General features: G+C 46.8%; 1 protein-coding gene across 3 annotated transcripts; it reads right to left on the bottom strand.

Moving 5' to 3' along the window:
- Window positions 1–880: 880 nt before the first annotated feature.
- zgc:162200 (uncharacterized protein LOC558638 homolog) lies at window positions 881–27077 on the bottom strand. 3 transcript variants are annotated; one of them, XM_035387916.1, is made up of 11 exons: window positions 26710–27077; window positions 24546–24599; window positions 23525–23805; window positions 20433–20645; window positions 20066–20218; window positions 17063–17515; window positions 14566–15426; window positions 13493–13678; window positions 10701–10852; window positions 6317–6695; window positions 881–4474 (listed from the first exon to the last, which is right to left on the bottom strand). In XM_035387916.1, the coding sequence occupies exons 3-11, from the start codon at window positions 23732–23734 to the stop codon at window positions 4469–4471; spliced, it is 2613 nt and encodes an 870-aa protein (XP_035243807.1). In that variant the 5' UTR covers window positions 23735–23805; window positions 24546–24599; window positions 26710–27077; the 3' UTR covers window positions 881–4468. The 3 variants fall into 3 exon arrangements, with proteins under 3 accessions (XP_035243807.1, XP_035243806.1, XP_035243808.1); XM_035387915.1 differs by lacking the exon at window positions 24546–24599 and having other exon boundaries at window positions 26710–27076; XM_035387917.1 differs by lacking the exons at window positions 24546–24599; window positions 26710–27077 and adding an exon at window positions 26411–26603.
- Between the last annotated feature and the right edge of the window lie 800 nt (window positions 27078–27877).

Below are 27877 nucleotides of genomic sequence, written 5' to 3'. Positions count from 1 at the left end.
TTGCTTAATTCCAAAGTGTAGAATGGAGGGATCAGCAGGCCTGTCCACAGCGCTCTCCTCTAGTCTACAGCTACTGTATTATTACATACCTAAGCAAAAAAATTATACTGTAGTCAATATTTGAGAAATAAAACTACAAACGTGGTCACATCAAATAAAGGTATCTGTTGAACTTCATATTAAAACATTGGTATTTTCTTCAAATAAATCATCCTCTGGCACCAATTACATCAAAATAACTCACCACGTTGTTTTGTGTGTACATACACCTACACTAAATGGCCAAAAGCATGTGGACACCTGACATCCAACATGGCATCCAAAATTATGGGCATTAATATGGCGTTATTCCACCCTTTGCTACTATAACAACCTCCACTCTTCTGGGAAGGCTTTATACTAGATGTTGGTGCATTGATGCAGGGATTTGCTTCCCTTCAGCCAGAAGAGCATTAGTGAGGTTGGGCACTTATTGGGCTATTAGGCCTGGCTCACAAATGGCTTTCCAATTGATCCCAAAGGTGTTGGATGGGGTTGAGGTCGGGCTTTCTGCAGGCCAGTCAAGTTCTTCCACACCAATCTTGACAAAACCATTTCTATATGGACCTCACTGTGTGCCCTGGGGCACTGTCAAGCTGAAACAGGAAAGGGCTTTCCGCAAACTGTTGCCACAAGGTTGGAAGCACAGAATCGTCAGGAATGCCATTGCATTAAGATTTCACTGGAACTAAGGGAACTAGGACAAACAGCTCCAGACCAAAGTGTGTTCAGATACTTTTGGTCATATAGTAGGCCTATATATTTCTAGATAGGCTAGGCTTACACAAGCTTGACTTCTTGCAATTTATACCTCCCCGGAATGAGACACCAGTCGTAAAACTCTTTGTTTCAAAGTGGGATTTATTATAGAGTATACAGGTCAGGTTTAACAGTCCATATAAATGCATGACCCTGCATGGAGGGCATGGTGCAAGCCTAGAACTGTGTCCAGGCTGGAACTGAGCCACACTCAAGCTCAACTCTTTCCCACAAAACCAAATCTTTACTTGTGTCAATCTCTCGACAGGACGCAAACATCCTGACACTTTCCTTAAGTGGCATGGACAGAGACGGCTTTTAAAACCAATTTGCATAGCAGTTTTGTTCTTGGACGTGTTGGCCATGCAGTAAATCAACACTCAGCACCTGGTGTGGCGTGGCCAGCACGGGCTCCTCGGCTACAGTCGGGAGAACCGAGGGTGGTCAGTTGTCTGCTGAAATACCCAAGGCAGTTTGGCAGTGACTTTGGTGAGTTGGAAACGAGTTGAAATATCCTTCGACCGGTTGCTTCAGTTTCAGCATTCGAGGAGAATGCAGCGGATCACAGAGCGGGATCAAGCACTTTCGTTTCAATGTTACAACTTGCCGATTCGCATCAGATGTGAACTTGGATCATCTTGGATGCGTTGCTAAATTTCAAGAGACATCTAATGGAAACATCTGCCATTTCTGTGCGAACCTAAAGGAATGTTATCAGTCCAGTCCATGCTATAGTGTAGTCCGTTATATTTGCAAGATAATAACCATTACTCATAAAAAAAATTCTGAGACTGACAAATCAGGTAGGTCCTTTGTAATACAGGCAGACTGATTTAGTATTTGAATGAGTTCCACAGTAGTGGTAGGTATTACGGTTCCTTTCAGGGACACAAAACATTTGACTCCCAAAAAAGATTAATTCACAGGCTCGTTCACCTGTTCAACTGTTCTTGTTCAGACTCCCGCAAACGAGAACGAGAGTCAAGCAGTGACTGGTTCTGACTTCACTGACTCTAGTTCCTAGTGAACGAGAAAGCAGCGACTGAAAACTGTAGGTGGCTGAAGAGAGAACCCAACTCGGTCATGTAGACTGATTCCCCAACTGATTCAGTGAAGAACTAGCCTACTTCGAAACAAATCATCTACTTTTCTTTGTAGGTGAATTCCTACAGTAGACTGTTGGTATGCTCTTCCGATGTTTCTGCAATATTTAACTTACATTTAAAGGGGCTCGGAGGGCACACCCCACTCAAGTGGATCAATGCTTTCATTGGCTAATGGCTACTACAGAGCCCAGTGAAGAAAACTGTCAAATAGGAGTCACTGCAGCTTCAGTGAATGGCAGGTTTAAAACTTACTAAAAGCTAAAGGAATGAATCCTTACATGGAGGTGAGGCAGTTCCTTATGTTCACTGAAAAGATTCATTCAAATAGAACGAATCATTCACGCACAATGCACCACTATTCCACAGATAGTGTAATTTTGGTGAATACAGATAATCTCAAAAATTACTCCAGAGCTAGATTACAGGAAAGTAATATTGCAGTGATAAAAAGTAGTTAACAAGCAGAAATATCAATGTGGAATTTGGTTTTGAAAGACACAGTGGAGGGTTATCAGGGGAAAAAACCTGATGCACTTCAAAGCATTCACACTCTTAACAGTCAGTATATATTAAAAAAAGTTGTTCAGTTCAATCCCAAATTAAAAACACTAAAACTCCACAATAATTGCAAAAACATCAAGTCTTTTCTCTCCAACAACAAATACAATATTTAGACCAGATCTGTTTTGCTTCGAATCAAGAAACACCAAAACAAAACTTAAGGCACTATTGTGATGCACTAACATTGGTGGCATGATGTGTTCCCTTCATGATACTGTTTATAAAGTGGGTGGTCCTGGGCGCAAGTTTGGACCTGGTCTGTAGAGACCTGGAGAATTCTTCCGAGCCGCCCATAGCTTTGATTGCACATTGGGCCCGTTACTGCCTATGCGGGCCCAAAGTGATTTGGATCAACCACCCGTGATATGCAATGCAGGGCTGGCGCTATCTAGACGAGAAATGCAAAACTGCAACTTTTTCAGTAATGCACGGCAGCCGGGAGTCCTTTCCACACGGTACAGAGTGGCTGACCCCAAGGTGCTGCTTGTGTCCCGTCTGTCAGGAGACTTAGCAGCTCCCCCACAGGCCAGCTTTTCACCCCTGACCCAAAACAAAAGGAACAGTTGGTTTGTAGTTTTAGCAACCACAGATCTGTAGCCCCTAAAGGCTGGCAGCAGTATCATCGTCTTCCCATAGAGTTTCATTGTAATTTAGCAAATTTTGAAATAAAAACAGAATTCTAGTTACACTTCGGGCTCCATTTTTCAAATCAAAAATTGTGCTGAGAAAGGAAATTGCGGTGTCTTGATTTCTTGGAAGAGCTGACTTTAGATCAGCCTTTAAATGAAACATGGAAAATATATGTATACAGCTTTTTCTGATAGCTTTTAAAAACAAACTTACTTATCGATTACATGAATATACTTTTAAGTAAATGTTTCGAAAACATATGTTGATATTTTGCAACGAGGTTCCATGGGGGGACTTCTGCTGCCATTAGAAGCAGGATTATGCTGATTTCAATTTCCTTTGATGGCACTCGCTTATAAGAATGACTTCCAGTTAATAATACACATCAACAGCAAGTATCAGTCATGGCAAAACATAACAGAACTAAAGCAGGAAAAAACAACTATGCACACACAAACAAACGAGGCAGTGTCAGTTGTGCTTCATGACCATGACTTCAAAATTGTTTTGCACCCCCCCCCCCCCCATGGCCGGGCTGATCAACAAATGATCGGCCCGGCCACCCTCACCTGTCACTGCGCACATCTCCCCCAATCAGCCTCAGCCGTGCTTGGCTCTACCGACATCCCAACTGGCCTAAAAATGAGACACAGAATACTGTCACACTGGGGTCACACAGCGCTGCTCTGTGAGGACAGGCTGTGCAGGTATCCATTACGGGGTAATGGCACCCTCCATCTTACTCAAACCCACGCAGTTTCATTACCGCCGGCAGTCAGCCAAAGACTGCCATTTAGAGATCCTTCACGTGCAGAGATGCTTCATGTGTGGAGAACTTTCATGTGTGGAGATCCTTCAACTGCAGAGATCCTTCACGTGTGGAGATGCTTCAACTGCAGAGATCCTTCACGTGTGGAGATCCTTCAACTGCAGAGATCCTTCACGTGTGGAGATGCTTCAACTGCAGAGATCCTTCACGTGTGGAGATGCTTCAACTGCAGAGATCCTTCAGAGTGCCTAACATCTGTTCCCATGTCTGTTTGCTAAAAAGGTCTACGGTGCAATCAACAAAATTCCAAGCTCTCCGAAACTGTCAAATCGATCTGTGGAGCTTGTTCCTCATTGTAAAATCTCATTTATAACCCTGGATATTTGCCCTCTCACTTCCTCTTCTGAAACAAAGTAAAAGGCGAGAAGCTCTCATCTTCAGTGTCCTTCTGAGGAGTTGTGATGAAGCTTCCGGTCTGGGATGGAGAGGATGTCTCAGGGTCGGGGGAGGTGGGTGAGCGGGGGCGTTTTGTGCAGAAGACATGAAGGATTCCATGGAGAAAGGACAGCAGACAAAGTGAGGGACCATGGGAATTTTTTTGTGTTTATCGCTGGAAAAAAAACATGGAAAGGACAAAGAAATGAACATTACTATTCCATAAAAGAAAAAAACAAACCATGACATGAGAGGTGTAATGAAAACACGGACGTGGACACACGAGGGAGGAGTACTGCATTTCAGGGCCATGTTCCAATGGTACCAACCAAGCATCATAATCCATCAGAAATGATCCTATTCCTACCAATCCCAGACACTACGGTAACATGCTAGCATTGTTCAAATATTAAACAGGAACATGAACTACAATGACATTATTATTAAAAAATTCAATATAAAAACAAAACAATTAACACTTCTCTATAAAATTTACATTTTGTCCGACATATTGCATTGTAGCTTTGATAAGCAGATCCTAAAGTTTGAGGTCTGGGTAAATGTGGATATTCAAACTGCCACACTAGTATTTGGTATTTTTTGGGCCTTCGATTCTCCTGTTTTAAATGTTTCATCCACTTCTGTTCTCCGGACTGGGTTAAATAAATGTTGTACTTAACACAGCAGAGTCTGAGGCACTGAACTGAATTAGCTGGGTGAAAAAAAGTATCAGACTTCCTGTCAAAGAGCTGCTCTTGTGAAATCCCTGAAGTATTTTCCAATAGTGAGCGTTATTGGCCGATGCTTATGGAGTGAATCACCCCATTGGCTAATGCTCACAGAGTATATTTATAAACACAGAGGGCGGTTTCCTTGGTAGCTGGAGAACCGCACCTGTCCCATATAGGGATGAATAAAACATTGCCTAGGAGACACGGGGCTATTCTCCCCATTAAGCCCCTGTGTGTTCCTGGGATGTCCCAGCTGTCTAGATGAGGGACTGCAGACAGAGGCTCTAAACTGGTTTTGGGGGGGGGGGGGGTGGTCCAGGTCCTGCATCTGGCTGCTCCTGTCCTGACAGGTGTAGGACTGTAAGCAGGGGCAGGACTGTGGTGGGGTTGGGGATATATTGGGTATTTGCAGGACTGAGAGACAGGGCAAGCTCGATGAGTGAGAACACGGTGTACTGATTCTTCAGGCTCATAAGATGCCAGGCTTCTGTGTTCATTCCATCCTCTCTACGACAGGAGGTTCTGGTGCTGGATTACAGTACAGAACGTCCATTCCCACAGCAGTGTACTTGGGGATGCCTCATTTTTTACAAACACTCCAGAATTAATTTTCAGAAGATACATCAATTTAGAATGTTTTTACAGAACTTCCAATGTTAAGAACATGGAGCTGAGCATGTGGTCTATAGACTCGGTGGCGTGTGGTAGACCAGACTGGTCAAGATTGGACTGGAGTCAGTGGCTGTGTAATTGTGTTTGGATTGGCTAAGGCTATGGGGGCGGGGCTGGAGTGTGCATGTGGAGTTGGACTGGTAAAGGCTATGGGGGCAGTTTGGAGGGGTTTCTGCAGGACTGGGCCCTCAGCTGGGATTCATGGCCCTGTGGAAAGGGTGAGTACAGGCCTCCCTGTTTTTGGTGCTGGCCCCGGGCCTGGGGTCCTGTGGCTGTCGGTGGCCAGGAGCAGGATTAGGTGGGGCGGCGGGGGGGATATCCGGCGCGGGTATGCGGGTGGGGCCGCGCATAGAGAGCGCCTCTGCTGTGGGAGGGGAGTGAACAGTGCCCTGTGCTTCAGAACCGTGAGCTGCGCTAGTGCTGCCAACCGTCACCGCAGACCTGGGGCCAGAGGATGTGTGTGTGGCGTGTGCCGCTGGTTTAGCGTGTGCTGCGTATTTTGCATCTGCACTAGACAGTGGGGGGCTGGGGGCTGCCCTGGCGGTTAGGGGGGCGGAGGTGCCGACGCTGGGGGGCAGGGTTTCGGGGCTGGGGAGGAAGGGGGTGGGGCTTACGGTGCTGGGGTGCAGGCTTCGGACGAGCGTGCGGATGTGTCCGCCCCCAGCGCCGGCGCTGAGGGCCACGCCCTGGCCCCCCGCGGTCCTGCCGGGGCTCCCCCGCGGGCTGCCCCCCAGCGGACGGGCGGGGCTCCCTCGGGGGCTCCGGGGGGCGCGCCCGGTCTTGGCGGCGCCCAGCTGCTTGGCGCGGGAGCGGCGGGGGCTGCCGGCGCTGGTGCTGGGGGAGTACGGCGGCTCCAGGTCCTCCAGCCGCTGCGTCAGCGCCAGCTTCTGCTGGATGGCCATGCGCAGCAGCGAGTTGAGCGTCTTCTTCTCGTCCTCCGCCGCCGCCAGCTGCCTCTGCATCTCATCCAGCTGCGTGATGTACTGATCACACCTGCAGGGCATAGACACACTGTTACTCCACACCTGCAGGGCATAGACACACTGTTACTCTACACCTGCAGGGCATAGACACACTGTTACTCCACACCTGCAGGGCATAGACACACTGTTACTCTACACCTGCACAGCATAGACACACTGTTACTCTACACCTGCAGAGCAGACACACTGTTACTCTACACCTGCACAGCATAGACACACTGTTACTCTACACCTGCAGAGCAGACACACTGTTACTCTACACCTGCAGGGCATAGACACACTGTTACTCTACACCTGCAGAGCATAGACACACTGTTACTCTACACCTGCAGAGCATAGACACACTGTTACTCTACACCTGCAGGGCATAGACACACTGTTACTCTACACCTGCAGAGCAGACACACTGGTACTCCACACCTGCAGAGCATAGACACACTGTTACTCCACACCTGCAGAGCATAGACACACTGTTACTCCACACCTGCAGAGCATAGACACACTGTTACTCTACACCTGCAGAGCATAGACACACTGTTACTCTACACCTGCAGGGCATAGACACACTGTTACTCCACACCTGCAGGGCAGACACACTGTTACTCCACACCTGCAGGGCATAGACACACTGTTACTCCACACCTGCAGAGCAGACACACTGTTACTCCACACCTGTACACTTATTACAACCTTATAGGATTATTATTGATTTCTGACATTTACACATCACTAGCTCTACTGCTACTCCGATTAGCATTTAATGAGTTTCACGTAAAACCCTGCATCCCTCTCTGCCCACTTTTTTTCCTTCATCAAAATTTCTCATCCAGCTCTATAGTAAATGTCTTATAACACAACAACTAATAAAGCTGATTCAGAACAAAATGTGAGAACAATAATGGTCTGATGTCAAAAAATAATTTAGTTTTTTTGCACGATGCCAGCGATTCCCATTAAAATTTGTAATAAACATTTTTTGGTGCCAGGCAGGAACTGGACTGTGATATCAATGCCACAGAGGGGCAATTTTGCTGTTTGCTTGAGAAGCACTTCTCAAGAATCCACAAGACAACAGTCAACAGCCAGAACAACATGCAAAAAGCAACTTATGCAAAGTAGACCATCATGACAACCACTCACAAGTACAATCTAAAACACTGCGGTCACATGGGGGAATATGTCAATAAAAGTTAATGAAACAAACTGTGATTTATGAAATACTGAGTACAAAATTTAAAAAATTTCATTATATACCCTACTATGACTCATGATGCCATCTTCTTATTTTCTTCTGAACTGTGCACTTGAGCACTTCCTTTCCTAAGTATAAGAATATTGTTTATGTGCGAGTGTGTGTGTGTGTATTTTTTTATTTCTACTATATGGTGCAGAGTTGCAGAAAGTCATCTTTCCAAGTTCATTTGAGAGTTAAAGAACTTTAAAAGGTACCATGTCACTGGAGCGATGTTGGTATTCCAGTTGTAGGAATCCCAGGTGAGCAGAGAGGTAAGATAAGGAAGCAGTCCCATTATTGCCATACAGACGTACATCTACCAGTGCATGGTTCTACACAGATATAAGGGTGTTTGTCCAGACCATTCATATGAAAGACAGTGGGGGGGGGTAAAGAATTTAACCCCTGCAATGTAATGTATGGCACTATGAAAAACTGCATCCAAGCTGAGAAAGTAGTTGAGGACACGTGAAATGTGAAGTACGTCTCTCTCCACTGTCTAAAACAAGCGAAAACCACCCCTTTGTTTGTTTGTTGCACTGTTTACACCTGTAGTTTGGTGATGGGTTACGGAGTACTGACAAAACTAACAGTAAATCAGTTGATTTTAAGTACCGTTACTTACTGAAAAAAGGAAAAGTCAAAATGAATTTCATCTGGCAGTATGGTATATATTTGTGGTATATGCTTGGAAAGCAGCAGACAGCTACACAAGTGTGCGTTGGAATGCATGTGTATATGTGCGTGTGTATGTGAGCACATTTGTATGTTCACGTACGCGTGCGTATCTGCGTGTGTGAATGTGTGTGCGCGTATATATCTGCGTGTGTGTCTGTGTGTGTGGATGTGTGTGAGTCTGTGTATCTGCATGTGTGGATGTGTGTGCGCGTATATATCTGCGTGTGTGGATGTGTGTGAGTCTGTATCTGCGTGTGTGGATGTGTGCCAGTCTGTGTGTGCGCGTGTGTATCTACGCGTGTGGATGTGTGTGTGTCAGTGTGTATCTGTGCATGAGTATCTGCGTGTGTGTATCTGCGTGTGTATCTGCGTGTGTGTGTGTGTGCGTATGTATCTGCGCGTGTGTGTGTGCGTATGTGCTTGTGTATCTGCGTGTGTGTGTGCGTGTGTATGTGCGTGTGTGCGCATGTGTATGTGCGTGTGTGTATGTTCGTGTGTATGTGTATGTGCGTGTGTGTATGTGCGTGTGTATGTGCGTGTGCATGTGTATGTGCGTGTGTATGTGTATGTGCGTGTGTATGTGTATGTGCGTGTGCATGTGTATGTGTATGTGCGTGTGTGTATGTATGTGCGTGTGCATGTGTATGTGCGTGTGTATGTGTATGTGCGTGTGTATGTGTATGTGCGTGTGTATGTGTATGTGCGTGTGCATGTGTATGTGTATGTGTATGTGCGTGTGTGTATGTATGTGCGTGTGCATGTGTATGTGTATGTGCGTGTGTATCTGTGCGTGTGTATGTGTATGTGTATGTGTATGTGCGTGTGTGTGTGTATGTGTATGTGCGTGTGTATGTGTATGTGTATGTGCGTGTGTATCTGTGCGTGTGTATGTGTATGTGTATGTGTATGTGCGTGTGTGTGTGTATGTGTATGTGCGTGTGTATGTGTAGGTGTATGTGCGTGTGCATCTGTGTGTGTGTATCTGTGTGTGCAGGTTTGCAGTAATCCATGCGTCAGAGACGGGAGCGCTGCTAATCTAATAAGCCTGCCCCTCTGACAGCAGCATCTCTATCTCCAACCGGCAATCTGCACTGTTCACCGTGTGTGTGTGTGTGCGTGTGTGCGCTTTAAGATTTAAATCTAAAGTTTTGGATGATGGGTTCCCAGGGAGTGGCAGGGGGACAGACCCACTGGTGAACGCACCACACAGTGAGGAAAAGGGTTATGGGGTAGGGGTTAGGGCTTAGACAAACCTGTTGGCAAACATTACTCACAGAGAAAGGTAAGGGGGTAGGGGGTAAGGGTGAGGTTTTAAGGGTTTAGGGGTTAGGGTTCACACAGACCTGCTGGCAAACATGACTCTCAGAGATGAGAAGGGTAAGGGGGTAGGGGGTAAGGGTGAGGTTTTAAGGGTTTAGGGGTTAGGGTTCACACAGACCTGCTGGCAAACATGACTCTCAGAGATGAGAAGGGTAAGGGAGTAGGGGGTAAGGGTGAGGTTTTAAGGGTTTAGGGGTTAGGGTTCACACAGACCTGCTGGCAAACATGACTCTCAGAGATGAGAAGGGTAAGGGAGTAGGGGGTAAGGGTGAGGTTTTAAGGGTTTAGGGGTTAGGGTTCACACAGACCTGCTGGCAAACATAACTCTCAGAGATGAGAAGGGTAAGGGAGTAGGGGGTAAGGGTGAGGTTTTAAGGGTTTAGGGGTTAGGGTTCACACAGACCTGCTGGCAAACATGACTCTCAGAGATGAGAAGGGTAAGGGAGTAGGGGGTAAGGGTGAGGTTTTAAGGGTTTAGGGGTTAGGGTTCACACAGACCTGCTGGCAAACATGACTCTCAGAGATGAGAAGGGTAAGGGAGTAGGGGGTAAGGGTGAGGTTTTAAGGGTTTAGGGGTTAGGGTTCACACAGACCTGCTGGCAAACATGACTCTCAGAGATGAGAAGGGTAAGGGAGTAGGGGGTAAGGGTGAGGTTTTAAGGGTTTAGGGGTTAGGGTTCACACAGACCTGCTGGCAAACATGACTCTCAGAGATGAGAAGGGTAAGGGAGTAGGGGGTAAGGGTGAGGTTTTAAGGGTTTAGGGGTTAGGGTTCACACAGACCTGCTGGCAAACATGACTCTCAGAGATGAGAAGGTGGCGGCGTCCTCCTTCAGGGCCTTCAGCTCGTTACGCAGCTTCACCATCGTCTCCGTCACCAGGGTCTTCTCCGCCTGGTACTTCGTCTTCAGCTTGGTCAGAGCCACCTCCGCCGCCTGCAGGGAGCATCACCATTTATATCATTACCGATTATTTACATCACTCTCCTCATTCAAACGATCCTGTCATTGTTTTTAAAGGTTTCCCAGAGCCTTTTTTAACACATGCACTGGACTACCAGCCAGCTTGCTCAGTTTCTCCCACAGACATGCAAATGGACTGTGGTCACTGTAAATAGCAATAGAAGCACCACCTGTTACTCTCAACAGAAAACCTGAAATTCTGGCTGGCTAGAAGGACACCTGCATTTCTATTTTCCATTGAGGGATTTAGATTTCTGGCCTTTAAATCTCTTAGAGAAGTACAGTCTCCTCTATTTATTCCAGAAGCTTCCATGTCTCCTCCCAAATTACAAGCGTCAACAGGCAACTTAGAAAGGTGATCCTACAGCGGCCGATGCTGTCGTCAGGGCAGTCGGGCCCGCAGTGGCAGGGTAAATCTCCTCAGAGGAGGCAGGCTCGCGGCTCACCCTTCCAGTTCTGTAATCTTCCAGTGGCGTGCTGGTGCGGACCCAATTACATTTGTTTCTTCCTGTGGGCAAAATCCAGGCATGCAAAGCCTATTTCCAGCCAGCCACTGGTTTCCTGCGTGATGTCACTGTTAATGCTGCTGTCCTGCAGTAAGATGTCGGCAGTGTTGCACACTCTTACCCCCTGTGAGGTCAGCACCCCCCTAACAGGCAGAGACAGTCCAACGCAGTTTTCACTGGATTTTATATAGATCTGTAGACACGACACCAGGGTACACTACATACATTTTGCATCACCGATCTTTTAACAGTTCCGCAAATCACTCTGCATTGTCGCCAAGAGAACTGTATTTGTGGAACTTCATTTTTACATAAATTATAAAGAAACTAATCTAAGTTAGTATTGTAAATGGTACAAATGTTTGACATCATTTAAGCCATTTTATAAGTCTCTGTGATGCTCACATCTGGAGTTCAAAAGCTCTTAAAATAGAACACTACGTAAATGGGCGAGGACTGGCCAGATTTGGCATCACAGTGAAGGGGTCAGTAAGACCATGCAGTACACCAGGGAGACAGCTGTACCCACAGGTATTAAAGCACAGCTCCCCAGCAGGATTCAGAGGCCCAGAATATGCTCACAGGGCACCGAGCTGAGCCAGAAGAAAGGCCAGTTCATTTCCAGGTTCTTACCAATATGTGGATGGCAAGCTATTCTAACCCATTATTAATGCTGATAAACGTGCGCAGCAGCCCCCAAAAAAAGAGCCTGTAGCCCAAGTGACTGGGTTATTCTGAGCGCGCTCCCTGCGCAGCTGTAATTTCACACACCCTCGTTTCATTCAGGAGCGGCGCTCCAATGTCTCCCCGAGAGGAGATCCTTTTCCTGACCCCCCCCCACCCCCAGCCATTGCTCCTGTCGTTAGGGAGGCTAACTGACAGTGACCATAATCACCAGCAACAACGGCCATTCATTTCAGTACATATACATGGCTGTCGTCCAATCGGGGCCGTATACACAATTAATAGGCAAAGCAAGTATCAATAAATAAATATTTGATAATAAGCGGTGGATGGCAGCTCATTTCCCAGCACATGAATGTTGGGCGTATTACACTAATAAATATGTATTATGGCTGCGTAGCTACACTACATAGCTTCTGCACATACGCTCTCTCTACAGAAGCCTGACTGTTGACACATTGGCTTAGGGGCATACACATTCAAAAACTTCCTCAAAAACCCAAGTTACCCTAAAGAATACCTTCATTCTAACCAAAAAGTAAGGAACACATCCGCACAATAATAGACGGGAAAAAAAGAGAGAAAACCGGTTTCGATTGCACTCAGGTTGGTTACAATACAGAAATACTGCTGAGCCTGGTGTTATGACCCAAAACAGTCCTCTCTGCTTTGGGTAACTGCTGCTCTTGGAAACTTTACTCGTCCTGTATGTTGCTGTGGTATTAAGCAAAGCCCCTGTTGCTATTTGACAGAAGCTTTAAATACACTGCTGAGCCACCACATCATTCCAGTTCAGCTCATCACTACACACCATTACAAGAAAACAGAAATGAAAGTAAAAGACAAATACATGTTAAGCCAGAAATGTAAACCTAATAATAATAATAATAATAATAACAATAACAACTAGGCCCATGCCATATTTCTACTCACAGCACTGGTAAGCACCACTATCTGCTTTCCAGGTCTCTGAAATACTCACAAGGGCTAAACAGGGTTAAAGAATCTGGGATATGCGAGTTACCACGGTGACAGGCAGGAACTTGTTTCCGGGCCTTTCGCACAGCCCTGAGCAAGGCGGTCTGGGATATGCGGGTGACCATGGTGATGGGCAGGGACCTGTTTGTTGGCCTTCAGCACGGTCCTGAGCAAGGGGGTCTGGGATATGCAGGTAACCATGGTGATGGGCAGGTACCTGTTTGTTGGCCTTCAGCATGGCCCTGAACAAGGGGGTCTGGGATATGCGGGTAACCACGGCGATGGGCAGGTACCTGTTTGTTGGCCTTCAGCACGGTCCTGAGCAAGGGGGTCTGGGATATGCGGGTAACCACGGCGATGGGCAGGTACCTGTTTGTTGGCCTTCAGCACGGTCCTGAGCAAGGGGGTCTGGTATATGCAGGTAACCGTGGCGATGGGCAGGTACCTGTTTGTTGGCCTTCAGCACGGTCCTGAGTGTGGCGATCTGCTCCCTCTTGGTGCTCAGCAGGGACTTGAGCTTCAGCACCTCCTCCAGCAGGGCCTCCGTGTCCCGCTCCGCCTCGGCCACGCCCAGGCCCCTCCCGGAGGGGGCGGGCAGCGATCCCCTCTGCCGGCACAGGTCTACCGCTACCTGTGTTACACAGAGCACACTTAGGGCCAAGTCTGACACAAATACTGTCTGTTGACTTTAAACATCATGCAAGAGAGACTGGACATTAATGTAAAAGACAGCCATTAATATAAAAATACTACCGATTATAACATAAAAGATTACTGACACTTTCATGAAAGACTACTGCAGGGTACAACATTAAGACTCTGTGTCAGAATAAGTGAATAAGTGCAAGGGCTTTAAAGGCTTGTTCACAATCTAACTTGGTTCAAATCTCCAAAACTGAAACCTGCCCCCTCCCTCCCGCCCCCCCTCTCCCACCTAAAAAAAAGACGGTAAGGCCCGCAAGGTGAGTGACACGCTAGTTACCAAGATCACACTGTCCAGTGATAAGACACTGAAATCTCGCCCTCTAACTGTACATTGGGCCTGTCTAAAATCAGCAAGTTCAGAGAAAGGTTCCATTAAGCTTCATAATGAAGCAACAAAACAAACATTTTAACATGTTTCTAAACACACTGACACGTGTAATTATAAACACTGCTGGAAGCAGTTTAAGTTGAGCTGTTAAGTTACTTGGTAAAGGCATAAAACATTTTGGCTGAACCTAACAGACAAACAGACCTTGTCTTCTACAACATTGCCTCAGACTGAGAGACATGGATCTCATGGAGGCTGCAAACCTGAATGTAGAACATGAAGTGTAGGTAGAAGCTCCACGCCCTTCTCTGTACTGCAGCCACAGATTCTATATGCCAAACAGATGCTCATCACCTGCACTCCCTCCGCTCTCTCTACTTGTTCACTAAAGGGGTTCCATTGCTACTTCTCCAATCTCAGTGTTACGGACTGCCAGCCTTATGGAGCAGGAGAACACGGCCCTGCGGGGTGGGGGGTGCGCGTACCTGCAGGTGCTTCATCTGGCTGCGGATGACGGCCACCAGGTTGCGCACGTTGGTGGGGTCCCGGAAGTCGAGGGTGGGGGAGCCGGGGCAGCTGCCCACCCCGGCGCTGACGGGGGAGGAGTCACCGCTGCCCCCCCCGCTGCCGCTGCTGTCCGTGTCCCCGCCCAGCCCCGCCCCCTGCAGCATCTTCCCCAGCAGGTCTCCGGAGCAGCGCTTGCGTGGGTGGGGGTGGGGTCCGCGCCCGCCGGGCCCCGCCCGGGGGCCCTGCCGGTAGTAGTCCAGCGTGACGCGGCTGGGCGTCAGGTTGTTGCAGACGCAGATGTGGTGGTACAGGTTGGCCAGCTCCTCGGAGAAGGCCAGCAGCTCCTCCTGGGCCACGCTCAGGTGCCCCTCCGAGTCGATGGCCACCTTGCGCGTGGCGCCGATCTCCTTCTCCAGCTGGCCGATGCGCTCCTGGTCCTGGCGGCTGGCCCTGATGCACGCCCGGATCTTCTCGGCCAGCTCCTGCGCCTCGCCCCTCCAGCGCTCCTTCTCCTGCCGGTACCTGCCCTCCAGGGCGGCGTAGCGCTCCCCCACCTCCTGCAGCTCCTCCCGCAGGCTCTGCACCTCCTCGCTGGCCGCCCGCATGCGGCTCTCCAGGATCTCCGCCCCGTTCACGTCCAGCTCGTAGTCGTGCCCGTTCTCCAGCGCCCCCTGCTGGTCGCCGGCACCCTGCGGTCCACCGTGCCCCTTCAGGTCATCCAGCTGCTGCGCCAGCTTCTTCAGCCTGGCCTCCTGCTCCGTCTGCGTCTCCTTGGAGACCAGCAGCTGCCTCTGCAGCTCCTGCACTGTCGAGCCCAGTGCTGCCTTATCTATCTCTGCCTGAGAGACAAAACACACACTCTAATATAATATCATACATCGCATGTCTGAGGACTTGATATAACACACTCTAAGTATAATACCATAATATAATGCACACTGGAGGATTTAAAACACACTCTAAACGGGGTATTTTTGTGAATTTTGAGGCCTTAGATGTTCCTAAAATTTCTCACAATGACACATTTGGATCATATTATATATATTTTTGAAAAAACTATTGAAATTTCCAATTTTGGGCCACTGATGGCCTTATACTGTAGGTACCTCTGTTACTCTGCTGCTCCTCTACAATCGCTGCTGCACCCCATTTCCCATTACAGCGTCACTGTGCTGTATCAACCCCTTATTGGATACAACGCGATCACATGATTGTGCACTGTGACACTTGCACACATACGTACTTGATGCAAATTAATATAGCACTGCAAACTAGGTACGTAGCCATCACAAGCTTGGTAGTCCCCTACAGCACCATTTAGCAGCATACATCAATCAATCAATCAAATTTTACTTGTATAGCGTATTTTACAGCAGTTGTCACAATACGCTTTACAGACAACCCTGGCCTAAACCCCCACAGGAGCAAGCCGAAGGCAACAGTGTCAAGGAAAAACTCCCTGTGGCAGATGGGAAGAAACCTTGGAAGGAACCAGGCTCAAGGGGGAAACCCATCCTCCTCTGGTCGGCTCAGGGTACTATGTACTATATGTACTAGCATTTGTACATATGTAAGCACAACAAATCTTCACAGCGTAGTCAAAGTCTATCTTTTTCACAGGATGTGGTGACGGTATGACAGAAACAGAAAGTAGCTTTGCTCTGTAGTCTGTGATGCTTCACTTAACTCCACAGGAAAAGAAACCCATAAATACTGATGAGCCAGCAGACCTTCAGATCAAGCGCTGCTGTGAGTCACCTGACTCACGCAACGCCCTCTAAACCATTACATTACAGGCATTTGGCAGACGCTCTTATCCAGAGCGACGTACAACAAAGTGTATAACCATAAACCCTCCTTCAGCGGGAGAAACCCTGAGTTTAGTGTGTGCAGCGAGGATACTGTGCAAACCAGCAGCCTGGGAGAGGAAAGCTGCAAGCTATATAGCAGCAGGATCCAATTATGTACAGTGGAAAAAGCCCTGGAGGTGTAAACTAGAATGAGAAGCACCAGGGACCAGTACAGTTAGGTGTGGCTACCGACAGGAGCTGTTGCTGGAGGGTAATGGTCAGGGGTTAGAGTGAAAGGGTCAGGGCGGAGCTGGCAGGAGCTGTTGTGGAGAGTCAAGGGTTAGGGCACAGGGTTTAGGGCTGCCCAACCCTGTTCCTGGAGATCTACCGTGCTTGTAGGTTTTCATTCCAACCCTAATTTGAAACACCTTTAGCTGTTGAACGAGGTGTGCTTAGTTAGGGTTAGAATGAAAAACCCATAAGACGGAAGGGGGCGTAGGGTTTAGGGCTCAGGGCATAGGGTTTGGGGCATAAGGTGTAGAGTTTAGGGCATAAGGATTAGGGCAAATAGCCTAGGGCACAGGGCTTAGGGCCCAGGGTTCAGGGCATAGGGTTTAGGGCATAGGGTGTAGGGTTTAGGGCTCAGGGCGCAGGGCTTAGGGCTGAGAGTTCAGGGTGCATGTACCTGCAGGAGCTGCTGTTGGAGTGTCTGGCTGTCGGACAGGTGGAGCTCGCTGAGCAGGTCAGAGACCAAGCTGGGGGCAGGCGGGCGCAGAAAGACGTCCCTGCTCCGGGGGGTGGAGAAGCACAGCTGGCCGTTGGACCGGGAGAGCGCGGCCAGGCCGAGGTTGTAGCCGCTGTCCTGGTCCTCGCCCCGCCCCTCGTCCTGGCTCTCCTCCAGCTGCTCCAGGTGCAGCTCCAGGTGAGCGGACGGGCCGAAGGGGGCGGCGGCCAGGGCAGAGAGCTCCCGCCGCAGGCTGTTCTTCTGCTCCCGCTCCTCCTTCAACGCCTCCAGCGCCTCCTCCAGCTGCCGCTCCGCGATCTCCCGCAGCCGCCCCGCCTCCTCCAGCTGTGCACGCAGCACCTCCTGCTCCTCCTCCTTATGGGTTAGCTCCAACTTTACCGCCTCAAACTCCACCTGCAGCACACCCGTAGCGATGTTAGCCAAACCCATATCACGCCCGTAATAATGTCAGCCATAATCATATCACATCCATAATAATGTGAGCCATGTTCCATCAGATCCATAATAACGTCTGCTATAGCCAGTATCAAAGCCAAACCAACGTTTGCCATAACTTGTCATATCGACAATAATATTAGCCATAACCAGTATTACACAAATAAGAACATCAGTCATAACTACTCCTTGTTATATTTATAACAAAAACGAGATGGAAAAGGAGAAGAGAGGGCAGGAGATGGTAACAATTACACAAATGTTAGACAACTGTGCACGGATATTATAAAGCTGATTTACACAGTGCAATTCAAGCATGACACTCAGCGCACTTTCAACAAGCAAAATGGAAGGACACAGGAAAAGCAAGCTGTTTCACATGCATAATTTAGAGCAGGTGCTGGTTGCCAAAGAATAATGTAAAGTTATAAAAGGGCACTGCTATCACGCTTCCAAGGGATTAGCTAAACCAGTGAGCAGTGATTTCACATATCTACCATTCCAGACACAGACACAGACCAAAATGTAAGGCGCACATGCAAGTAAAAACCTACTTGTTCAGGTGGGTCATAGAACTTGTACCATGGCAACAGTGGGGCATTTTTTTTTTTTTTTTGAAAGGCCTGCAAGTGTTTTCTTCCATGTTTAATAACCTGCAGCTGTGCCACTCCTGCCTGCTCATGGGGGGGGGGGGGGGGGGGTGATTCGTGTGACCAAGCCTGGCACCGATTAACTCACCGCTTGACTATTTCAGACATGTGAGGGTTTATCTAATTAGCCGTGGGACACGGGCACACGCCTGGCCTGCTAAGACCCCAATTTAGCATACAGTACACGCGATCCGGGTAAACAAAATCCTCTCCCATTGTCCATTGTCTTTTTGCCCCTTGAGTGTGGCTATTGTTGCCGACCGCCTGGGATCGCGTCTGAACAAAAAGCCGCTTGTGCGCGATGGATTTTGCTGAGAGAACACGATCATGAGACACAGGCAATGTTTCAGCTCAATACCAAGGCGAACGGGCACTATCCAGATCCAGCAGGACCCACAAAAAACCTGTGAGTCTGAGTCACAATGCTTACTTGAAATAAAATGGAGCTGAAACCGTTTCAAATGTCTCCATCCTTCCGTAGTAACCACTGGCTAATGCATAACTTAAGCGTTCACACACGCCATATATGTGGCACAGGAATGTGGCCCAATCAGCAGACCTGCATCATCAGGAGTGTTTTCAATTAGCCCAGTTAAAGATTAGCTGAACTAAATTCCCTTGTTAATGAAACATGTTAATGAAAAACACAGATAAATTTCAAAGGTAAAAGATGAATACTTTTTTTTTCCTGATGAGCCTTATTAGAGGTCAGGGTTTAAATTTCAGTCATAAAACAGGGCAGCTGAGAGGGAAGGAAAGTGATACTTGTGGGCTGGCAGATGATGCAGGCCAGAAACAACGCTCACTTCCGCTAGCTAGCATGCGATACGTCAAGGCCCAGATCAAACAATGAAACAGAACCTCAAGGCGCTGCCGTGTATGAAATCTTGTGCCTGTGCCAGTCAGAGAGGCTCTGCGTTTGCTCCATTTGTATCGGGCTGAAACAGGCCGGGAGGCTGCTGACGGAATGGCTCTGAGGGAGAATGAGCTGGGACAGGCCTGGGTAGTGCTGCCTGTGTGCTGTGTATCAGTGTAAGGGAACACTCATGCTAAAGCCTACAGGGCTGAATCTGCTAAATATGTGCTAAAATAAACAGTTACTATGTTACTGCTGAAGTTCAAGGGTGTCAGACTCTAGTCCTGGAGGGCCACACTGTTTATTAGTTTTGGAGTGTTTCAGAACTGAAGCGCCTAAGTCACTGTAAGCTACAGAGTCCACACGCCTGGTTTCCAAGGCATAAATTGGCTGCTAATTGAAATGAAGCCACAAAACCTGTAGCCTAGCGACAGTGCAGGCCTCCAGGACTGGAGTTAAGCCTGCATATTGCGGCCACTTCCAAATATTGACCAGTAAGTTTCTTACGGTCACATGACACATCTGCAGCTTCATAGCATAAAAGCACCCTTTCATGCGATGAAGTGAAGATAATGCAAACGGCTCCTGCAAGCATCATGTGAGTGGTGTGCTGGAAACACAATGCAAGTACTGAACACAATGCCTATACAGATGCAAACAATAGGAGCGCAAGCAGCCACTCACTGGCTTTCACTGCTCGGAGTGAGGCGCACACATATGCATGCATACAAGCACACAGCAGCTCTCAGCACACACCAAACTCCACAAGCACACTGAGGATTATGTTAACCTCAATTGAAAAGTAGGAACAATGAAGCACAGAGATGAGCACAGACGGCCATTTCCAGTGTCCAGGCAAATGTTATGAAAGCAAGGTGTTCTACAGAAGAGAGTGAGGTGTTTTAAATTTAAAAATTTTACACAAAGAAGAGCTGGGATTTGGGGGTATGTGATAGGGGACTTTGGGGGGTATTTGAGTCTGGGAGGGGGGAGGCCACTGACCTGGTTCTCCTTCAGCATGGAGACCTGTTTCTGCAGGGAGATGTTCTCCTCCTCCAGCTCGCTGTTGTCCTGGAGCTGCTGGAGCTCCCGCAGCTTGTACTCCTTCATCTCCTCTCTGAGCTGAGCCTTCTCCAGCTCCAGCCCCTCACACTCCTGGAACAGAGGGGAGCAGAGCTAGCCTGCCGTATCCCACTCCCCCTCTCACTGCACTCACACACTGTACTACACACCTTTACTCACATGACTGCATTTACAATGCATTTCACAGAATGTGTGTGTGTATGTATATGCAGATCATGTGTTTTTTTGTGTGCGTGTGTGTGTGTGCGAGTGAGTGCGTGAGTGCGTGCGTGCATGCACGCAGTACCTTGCGGACTTGTGCGGACAGCGCTCCCAGCCTGTCGCTCTCGGCCTGGGCGTTGACCAGCGCCACTCTGGCCTGCCGCAGCTCCCCCTGCAGGTCGTCCAGCCGCTGCGCCATGGCCGCCTCCTTGCTGGCCGTCTCCTGCAGCAGGCTCTCCTCCCGGGTCTCCCCGTCGGCCGCCGCCCGCTTCTGACTGCTCAGCGAGTCGGCCAGGGCCTGTGGGGAGCGCAAACGCACTTTACTCTCCTCTGCCACAGACCAGCTATTCAACCCCGCGAGCACAGCTGAGTGCCAAAGCTCTCAGCCCCACGAGTCATCCACTGCTCCTGCTGAATCACACTCGCGTGCTCCACGGTCCATCGAGGGCAGGGGCGCCAGGGAGCTACTTTGTCTTCAGGAAGCTTGGTGAAGACAGAGTTAGTGTGCATGTGCGTACAGGTTAGAAAGCATCAGCTTCTATGTATGAACACAGAATCTGTGAGGGCTTTGGCACCACAAAAGAGAAAGAAGGGGCTGCTGGCTCATCCTATTCAGGCACTGTTCTCGTGCACGGTTGGGCCCCACTGTTATCCACCCTGGGCCGCGTCAATGGCGGCTCAGGCCAGCAGGCCAGTAGACAGAGGAGACAAACGACAGATAGAGGAGACAGGCAGGAGACACAGGAAATTAGGGCTGCACAGTCTATCTTTCCTGTCACTGTGATATATAAACACATTGCAAAGGGCTGCGTTATCAAAATTAAGGTAAGTATAAGCCATGTCATCTTTGCTCCACAATGTTATCTTTTTCCTCCACAACGCAATCAGTAAAGCCTAATTTATACTTCACGTACCGCAATATCGACAAGTGTTCATAAAAGTGAAGCATTTTCAACTAAAGCAGGGTTGTACTTTTTCTCAATGTCATGCACCTTGAGAATTTTGTTATTTCGCAGACTCCATTGTATATTTGGAAAGCCAGAGGGAATGCCAAAATACATGGTCATTGATACATTTATTATTTGCTCTACTTCATCATTTCGGTCTTGAGTGATGTTGATAAACATGGAGGGGGGAAAAGAAGAACTTTTAGAATAAGAAAGTATCGTATGTACGATGTAGGTCAACCTCTTACAATATCTGAAAAGCAAGGACACACACAGAGGAGGCTAAATATTTGGGGCCTTTTCAGGACTGGAACAAAACAAATTTCTAATTATGATAGTGAGGCAAACAATCTTTTGTTTTATAGTTAATACTGTTTAGTTCATATGTTCACAGTACATTCACTTCCATTTTTCTTGTCTTATTCTTGTTTGTTATACCCAGTTCTATTATTTCTGCACGGTTACAAATTCCAACATAGCATCAGAATAAGGATTACACTGTTAGAACAAGTTTATTTCACTTTGGATATACGTCACAGTGTTTAATTGGCTAAATAAACCGCGGGTTTTTCCTCTAACAGCTAAGTGTGGAGGAACAGATCTGTGTTCTGTTGTTCTTGCATGTCCCACCTGGGTTGAAAAACAAGGACGGTGTCCCTCACTGTTCAAAGCCTGCACACCCCTGAGGGGTTTACCCAATGTGGAACAGCAGCTTCAGATATTTTAAGCTACGCTTGCACCGGAGGATGTAAGGTAAAATGAACTAAGGGGGGTGGCAGTGAGCCTGATTTAACTGCTGAAGGAAACAGTGGCTTTGTGAGTCAGACAACAGACAGAGATGCCAAACATTCACTTTAAGGTACAGCAAAGCTGATAAAAAATAACTTGTCTTCTTTCAACCGGCTTTCAAATATCTTGCACAGGCTGAAACTGAGCCTCAAACAACCAGTTCAAAACCTGTTACAAAGCCCTTCTCTGAAGACCAAAATGGCTGCATTTGACAACAATACCCTCAGCACCATACAAAAGCCTCCTCACTCACAAAAATAAGGAACTTCCCAGAACAAAGGGAAAAAAACAAAAATAAAAACTCATCATGCATCATAATTCATTCACCAACACAGCATTAAGGTTCAGTCGCATGGGTGTGTTTGTGTGGGTTCGCATGCGTACGGGTGTGAGCATGTGTGTGGTTGATGATGTTAGGGGTCTAACACAAGACAGACAGCAGCTCTCCAATATTAGCAGTTTAATGCAAGACCATTAGCAGTTCTGTGATTTAACTGGGTTAACAAGAAACCGTTAATAGGTCTCTGACATTAGCAGTTAAACACGGAACCATTAGCAGCTTTGAGATATTAGCGTGTTAAGACAGTTTGCAGCTCTCTGGTATTAGCAGTTTAATACAGGACAGTTAGCAGAAGCTCTATGATATCAGCGGTTTAACACAGAGCAGTCAAATATCCTTTACTAGGCTTCATAGTGACAGTGGCAGAACTAAATGCAAAGAATGTACATGTGGGAGGAGGCGCAGTACATGGGGGTGGAATCGGCAGTGTATGGGGGTAGAGCTGCCAGTGTGTGGGTGGAGCCGGTATAACAATGCTGGCTGCATCCCACTGTTTCCGGTGCCATTGTGATGCAACCTTATTGGATATCCTTATTGGATACAACGCTATCACATATCATTATGTGCTTACTCATATAGGACCAGTATAGGATATTCTAGCTCGTTATTAACCTGCAAGCTAAGAAACTTATTATAGTATGTTAGTTAACTTCTCTAAATCACAACTTGTACACAGTTATCACTAGCTAGGTGTTGACCTAGCTAGTCAGTACAAATTAGCAGAAATATCATAATTGAAGTACTGGCAATGTATGTATTCAAAGCATCATCATTAGATAAATATATACTTGATATGAATTGAACTTAATTTAACACGGCTTTATCATCTCACAAGCTAGCTACATTTTCGCAGCTAACTAGCTAACGTTAACTATCAAAATCACAACTGCCAGGCATGTAGCTAACATTAGCTATCTAGTGTAATTCACAACTGCTAGCTAGCGCAAAACTATGTGCAGAAGTACACAACCATGTGACAGCGCTGTATCCAATAAAGGTTTGAACATCACTAATGCACCGGAATCGGAAACAGAGGGATGCATCGGACAGACATCGGCTGTCTGCATATGCGTTCGCGTGGGCGGAGCCTCCTGCCCTCACCTCTCTGAGCTGCTGCAGCTCCTGTTTGAGCGCCTCGTGCTCCTCTTCCAGCTGGCCGTGCTTGCTCTTCAAAGAGGCGCTTTCCTCCAGCACGGCCAGCCCGTACCGGGCCGCCTGCAGCTTCTCCTCATTGGCCTCCTGGAGCTCCAGGCTCAGCCTCTCCAGCTCCGCCTGCAGGGACCTACCCTCCGCCTCCCCATCCTCCAGCATGGTGCCCCCGCCTCTGATCCCACTCCTCCCACCTTCAGTCCTTCAGCTGCCTGGCGCCCAGCATGGTGTCACTGCGGAGACAAACACAGGCACCGATACTGAGTGGCAAGGCAGACAGTGAATCTCTATGAGCACAAGCACTGTCCTCAAACCTTGTCCTACACACTACACCAAGGGTCTCCAACCCTGGTCCTGGAGAGCTGCAGGGCTTGCTGGTTTTTGATGTTACTCAGCACTTAAATGATACAGAGTTAATAAACCTCACCCAAGTGCTGATTTTATATTGGAAACAAATCCAGAACCTCTGGCTCTCCACACCCTGGACTGGGGACCCCAACAAACTGAGGTTGCCTCAGACTAGTGTTGGGGATATGAATCTGACCAGACTTGGACTGTTAGACTGAAAGGATTTATGTAGCAGACACTTGTTTCACTGCATGACTGATGCTTTAGTATTAAGACACCTGTTACACTACATGACCGATGTGACTAGTCCATCTCCTACATCCTGGAATAATGTCAGTTTACAGTGGATTTATAGTTATGAGGAGAACCCAGCTGGTTAAGCACATCAAACAGAACTGAAAAAGTGAAACACTGCTTTAAAACATGCTAATCCCAGTTTAATGCCCTGTGGTATGTCATAATGGGATTAGCAATTCTTAAACCCACGCACGTTCGGGAACGCCTCTTTCAGCCAGTGCAGTAGGAGACAGCAGAGAAGGACTGGCAGTATCAGTTGGCAATCATGTCTTTTTATTTGCTTGACAACCACAGCATATTCTCAGACTACGCATGTTTACATACATACACAAACTGAAGAATGCAGCTCTGTATTTAGCATGGTCAAGGCTATCCGAATGCCCTGAGGAGACACATCACAAGAATTACAAGCACACAAGGACTGGGCATTGACACCAAATACAAATTCTATAACTTGACATACAGGCCTTTCCCTGACTGAAAACTTCTGGATGGTGTGAAGGAAGTCTGACATTTAGTAAGATAGACTGCTCTTTGCCATCAGTAAGGACACAAACTCGTTGAGAGAGTAGTGTGAAGACAAAATGACAGAAGCCTTTAGGCCTATTACAGGTCTCCTAACAAAACAAGATTAGAGCACAAGACAAGCCATCCCTGAACGTGGGTGATGCATAACACCAGCAGAAATCCATACACATGTGGAAAAAGGGGCTCATGTCACTCCTTAGTGTCCCTGCAAAACTTTACTGTATAATAAAGACACAACAGTTTGGCCAACTGCTGTATTGGCAATTCATCCTTTTTTGACTGTTGTTATAATTAAATTTGATAACTGGATGATATTCAGTTATATCACCATAAGATGGAAATGTTTATTTCCAGCAAACTAACTCTCCATCAGTCCTTTCTTTGAATCGACAAGCGAACAATGTCTGAAAACAAAGAATTAATATTGCCATCTGTTTAACAAACACTGTTGAATAGCATGGTTGACGTGTGTTTCACCGAAGCAGTCAGTCAAAACCACACAGTACACACATTCACATCCAAGTACGTAGTAACGGTGACTAGCTCCTTTCGCACAACCTCCCAGTGTTTTGATTTAGACTAACTATGAACTGAAAATATTAGTTCAAAACATAGGCAACATTCAGCTAGCTATCAATAGCTTGTGTATACTAATATGACAATCCAGCTCAACAGGCAATACGTGAAGCAGTTTTCTTAACAGCGTTTGTTAAAGTTGCAAGTAAGCGAGCGCTGGTTCATCTCACTGGAAACCGACATCCTACGCTGTAACCGTCCGCTAAACTTTAGCCATTACTTCGGCATAAACAAATCGTTTCTCATAAATGCATGTTTGGCAACATAGATGACGTAAGACGAAGAGACTTGTCTTGCTTGCTTGACGACTAACCAGCATTAGGTAGCTATCAAAATTGAAACTTTACAAAGGTATTAACGTTAGCAAGCAACCAAGCAAACTCTGGGTTGAAATGCTGCGTGGCGTAGTTTGTGAGGCAACACACCGGTCAGATGGCCCAAAAAACGGCGAAATTGATGAGATATGTTCAGTTTTACGTTTGTCTAGTGTTAGCTAGCTAGCCAGACATTCAAAACGACTTCCTGTCTCTCACTTTTCGCCGCCCCACGCACACAACCTTGACGCGAATTTTCACAATTTATCAGTTTGATATGCTCAATGTGCATTTCCAGCGAACGTAAGACCTAGACATACATAATATAGCCTAACCAAATATAACTGAGCATTTTTGGCTGGCTGACTACCTGCATTAAGACTAAATGACAATTCAATTGGACAATTAACGTTATTGCTAGTGTAGTTTAATGTCGCTCAATTGGTCAGTGTTGCTAACTAGCTAGCTAACGATATGGTCAACCGAACGTTTAACATTATTTTAAAAATCTATATCAATCAAAACAGGGGTAGCTCTAACAATTTGGCAAGCGACATTTTTAACAGCATACTTAACCAGCCATCATCAGCTAGGGTGGTGCCGAGGTGGCTAGCTGGCTCGCGAACTAGCTAGCAAACATTGTGACGGCTAACGTTCCAGAATCTAACTTATCCACACCATTGACTCATCATTGTGAACTTGCTAAACGCTAGATAAACTGAGCTAGCAAACATTTATTTCTTACTAATTATCAACCAAGACGATCAAAACTTACTGTTGTTGTTACCTTGCCAGCCACATACTAGGCATAAAAATCACGAAAAGGCATCTTCAAGAAAGTGTTTTGTATAGTCCTAGCTGGCTATACACGCTTGCTACTTTAAAATCTAGCTAGCGGTATATTCGTCCCAGTGAAAATTTCATATAGTCTAGGTCTAATTCTCAACAGAATTTACAAGATATCATATCTTAACGCAGCTTCGGTGTTTGTAATAAGTATACTGTTTCCATTAAAGTCTTGGAGTGTATTATGGATTATCTTACTAAAGTCAGTTTTGGTGTAAATTAACTTACGAGTATGTTTGAAATCCTCTTGCAGCTTTCAAAGTCCTGCGCGCCGAACAAGTCAGAGGTTTCAGAAAGATGAGACAGCTCCCCCTTCCCGCTTGACTGGCACCGTCAGTTTGCGGCTGGCTGTTCAGGGCGTCATTCTGAGCAGATTCGGTGGTCCTTGGATAATTACAACGCACGTCGCTCGGTTGCTTTATTCTCATCAAATCCACTTTTTTACAACGAACAGCGAATTCGCAGCATGGCGCACTAAAACACCATCAAATTATTAAATATTTTATAAATATTTGCCGATCTTTAAAAGAATTGGGTGCCTCGTTCTATTCATCAAAGCTTGTTTACCGGACCATCCAGATACTTGAGGATCAACAAAAGCAGTATGCGCAGCGTAGATAGCGGAAAAGCTATTCTTGTCCGAATGCACAGCAACACGCAGGCACCACAAATATTAGAACACGGATAAATATTAGTGTTAAATTACCAGGTCATCTTAATTAGATTTTAACCCCATACCGCAGCGCAATTTAAGATCCTCAGATAAGGCAGGGTGACCGGGCCTTAACTCTTAGGGCCCCTAGATTGACCTCTTTGGAGCTCTCTTAAAAACACTTTTTAAAACGCTTGCCTTTACTGAATTTGTAGGGTGACTTTTATTGAAGTTTTATTAAATTTAAATAAAAGTAACCCTACAAATTCAGTAAAGGCATTTTTACTATTTAAAAAAAAAACACCAAATATTTTACAGTATAGCCTTCTAATCGTTTACAGATGGTTTTTACTGCTGGGTATCAACAATAACAGTAATGAGCTTATGGTGTTCTTATGATAGTCATGTGTGCCTGTTCTGTTTGTTATGAAAAACATACGAGGTAATTAATAAAAGACCAATAAAAAATCTATTAACAGCTTGTATCTTGTAACCTTTCTTTCATCATAGAAAATACTGACTCACACTCAGATTTTCAAATTTTGTACTACACAGATACACATACACAATAGACAAATAGCACACAAACACACAAGAAGTACAACACAGTCAAGCCAAAAGCTTCATAAAAGGGAAACTGTGAGATATGAAGCCGGGGCCACCTGACCGTCACATGTTTCTTGTCTCTGATGACTTAATGCTGAACAGAGTGAGCATACTTCTTTTGATAGCCAGGATCCAGGA

This window comes from Anguilla anguilla, chromosome 13 (genome assembly GCF_013347855.1).
Source record: "Anguilla anguilla isolate fAngAng1 chromosome 13, fAngAng1.pri, whole genome shotgun sequence".
Taxonomy (NCBI): Eukaryota; Metazoa; Chordata; class Actinopteri; order Anguilliformes; family Anguillidae; genus Anguilla; species Anguilla anguilla.
Note: the sequence above shows the minus strand (reverse complement) of the source record. Positions and strands in the feature narration are given on the sequence as shown.

Bases quoted from the DNA above. Each gene is read 5' to 3' on its own strand.
- zgc:162200 (XM_035387916.1), bottom strand. From the start codon at position 23,734: ATGCTGGAGGATGGGGAGGCGGAGGGTAGGTCCCTGCAGGCGGAGCTG. The intron at 20,646-23,524 runs GTGAGGGCAGGA...CGCTCCCCACAG, and splicing joins AGCTGCAGCAGCTCAGAGAG to GCCCTGGCCGACTCGCTGAG. The intron at 6,696-10,700 runs GTCTGTGTGAAC...TATGCCCTGCAG, and splicing joins AGAGTCATGTTTGCCAGCAG to GTGTGATCAGTACATCACGC.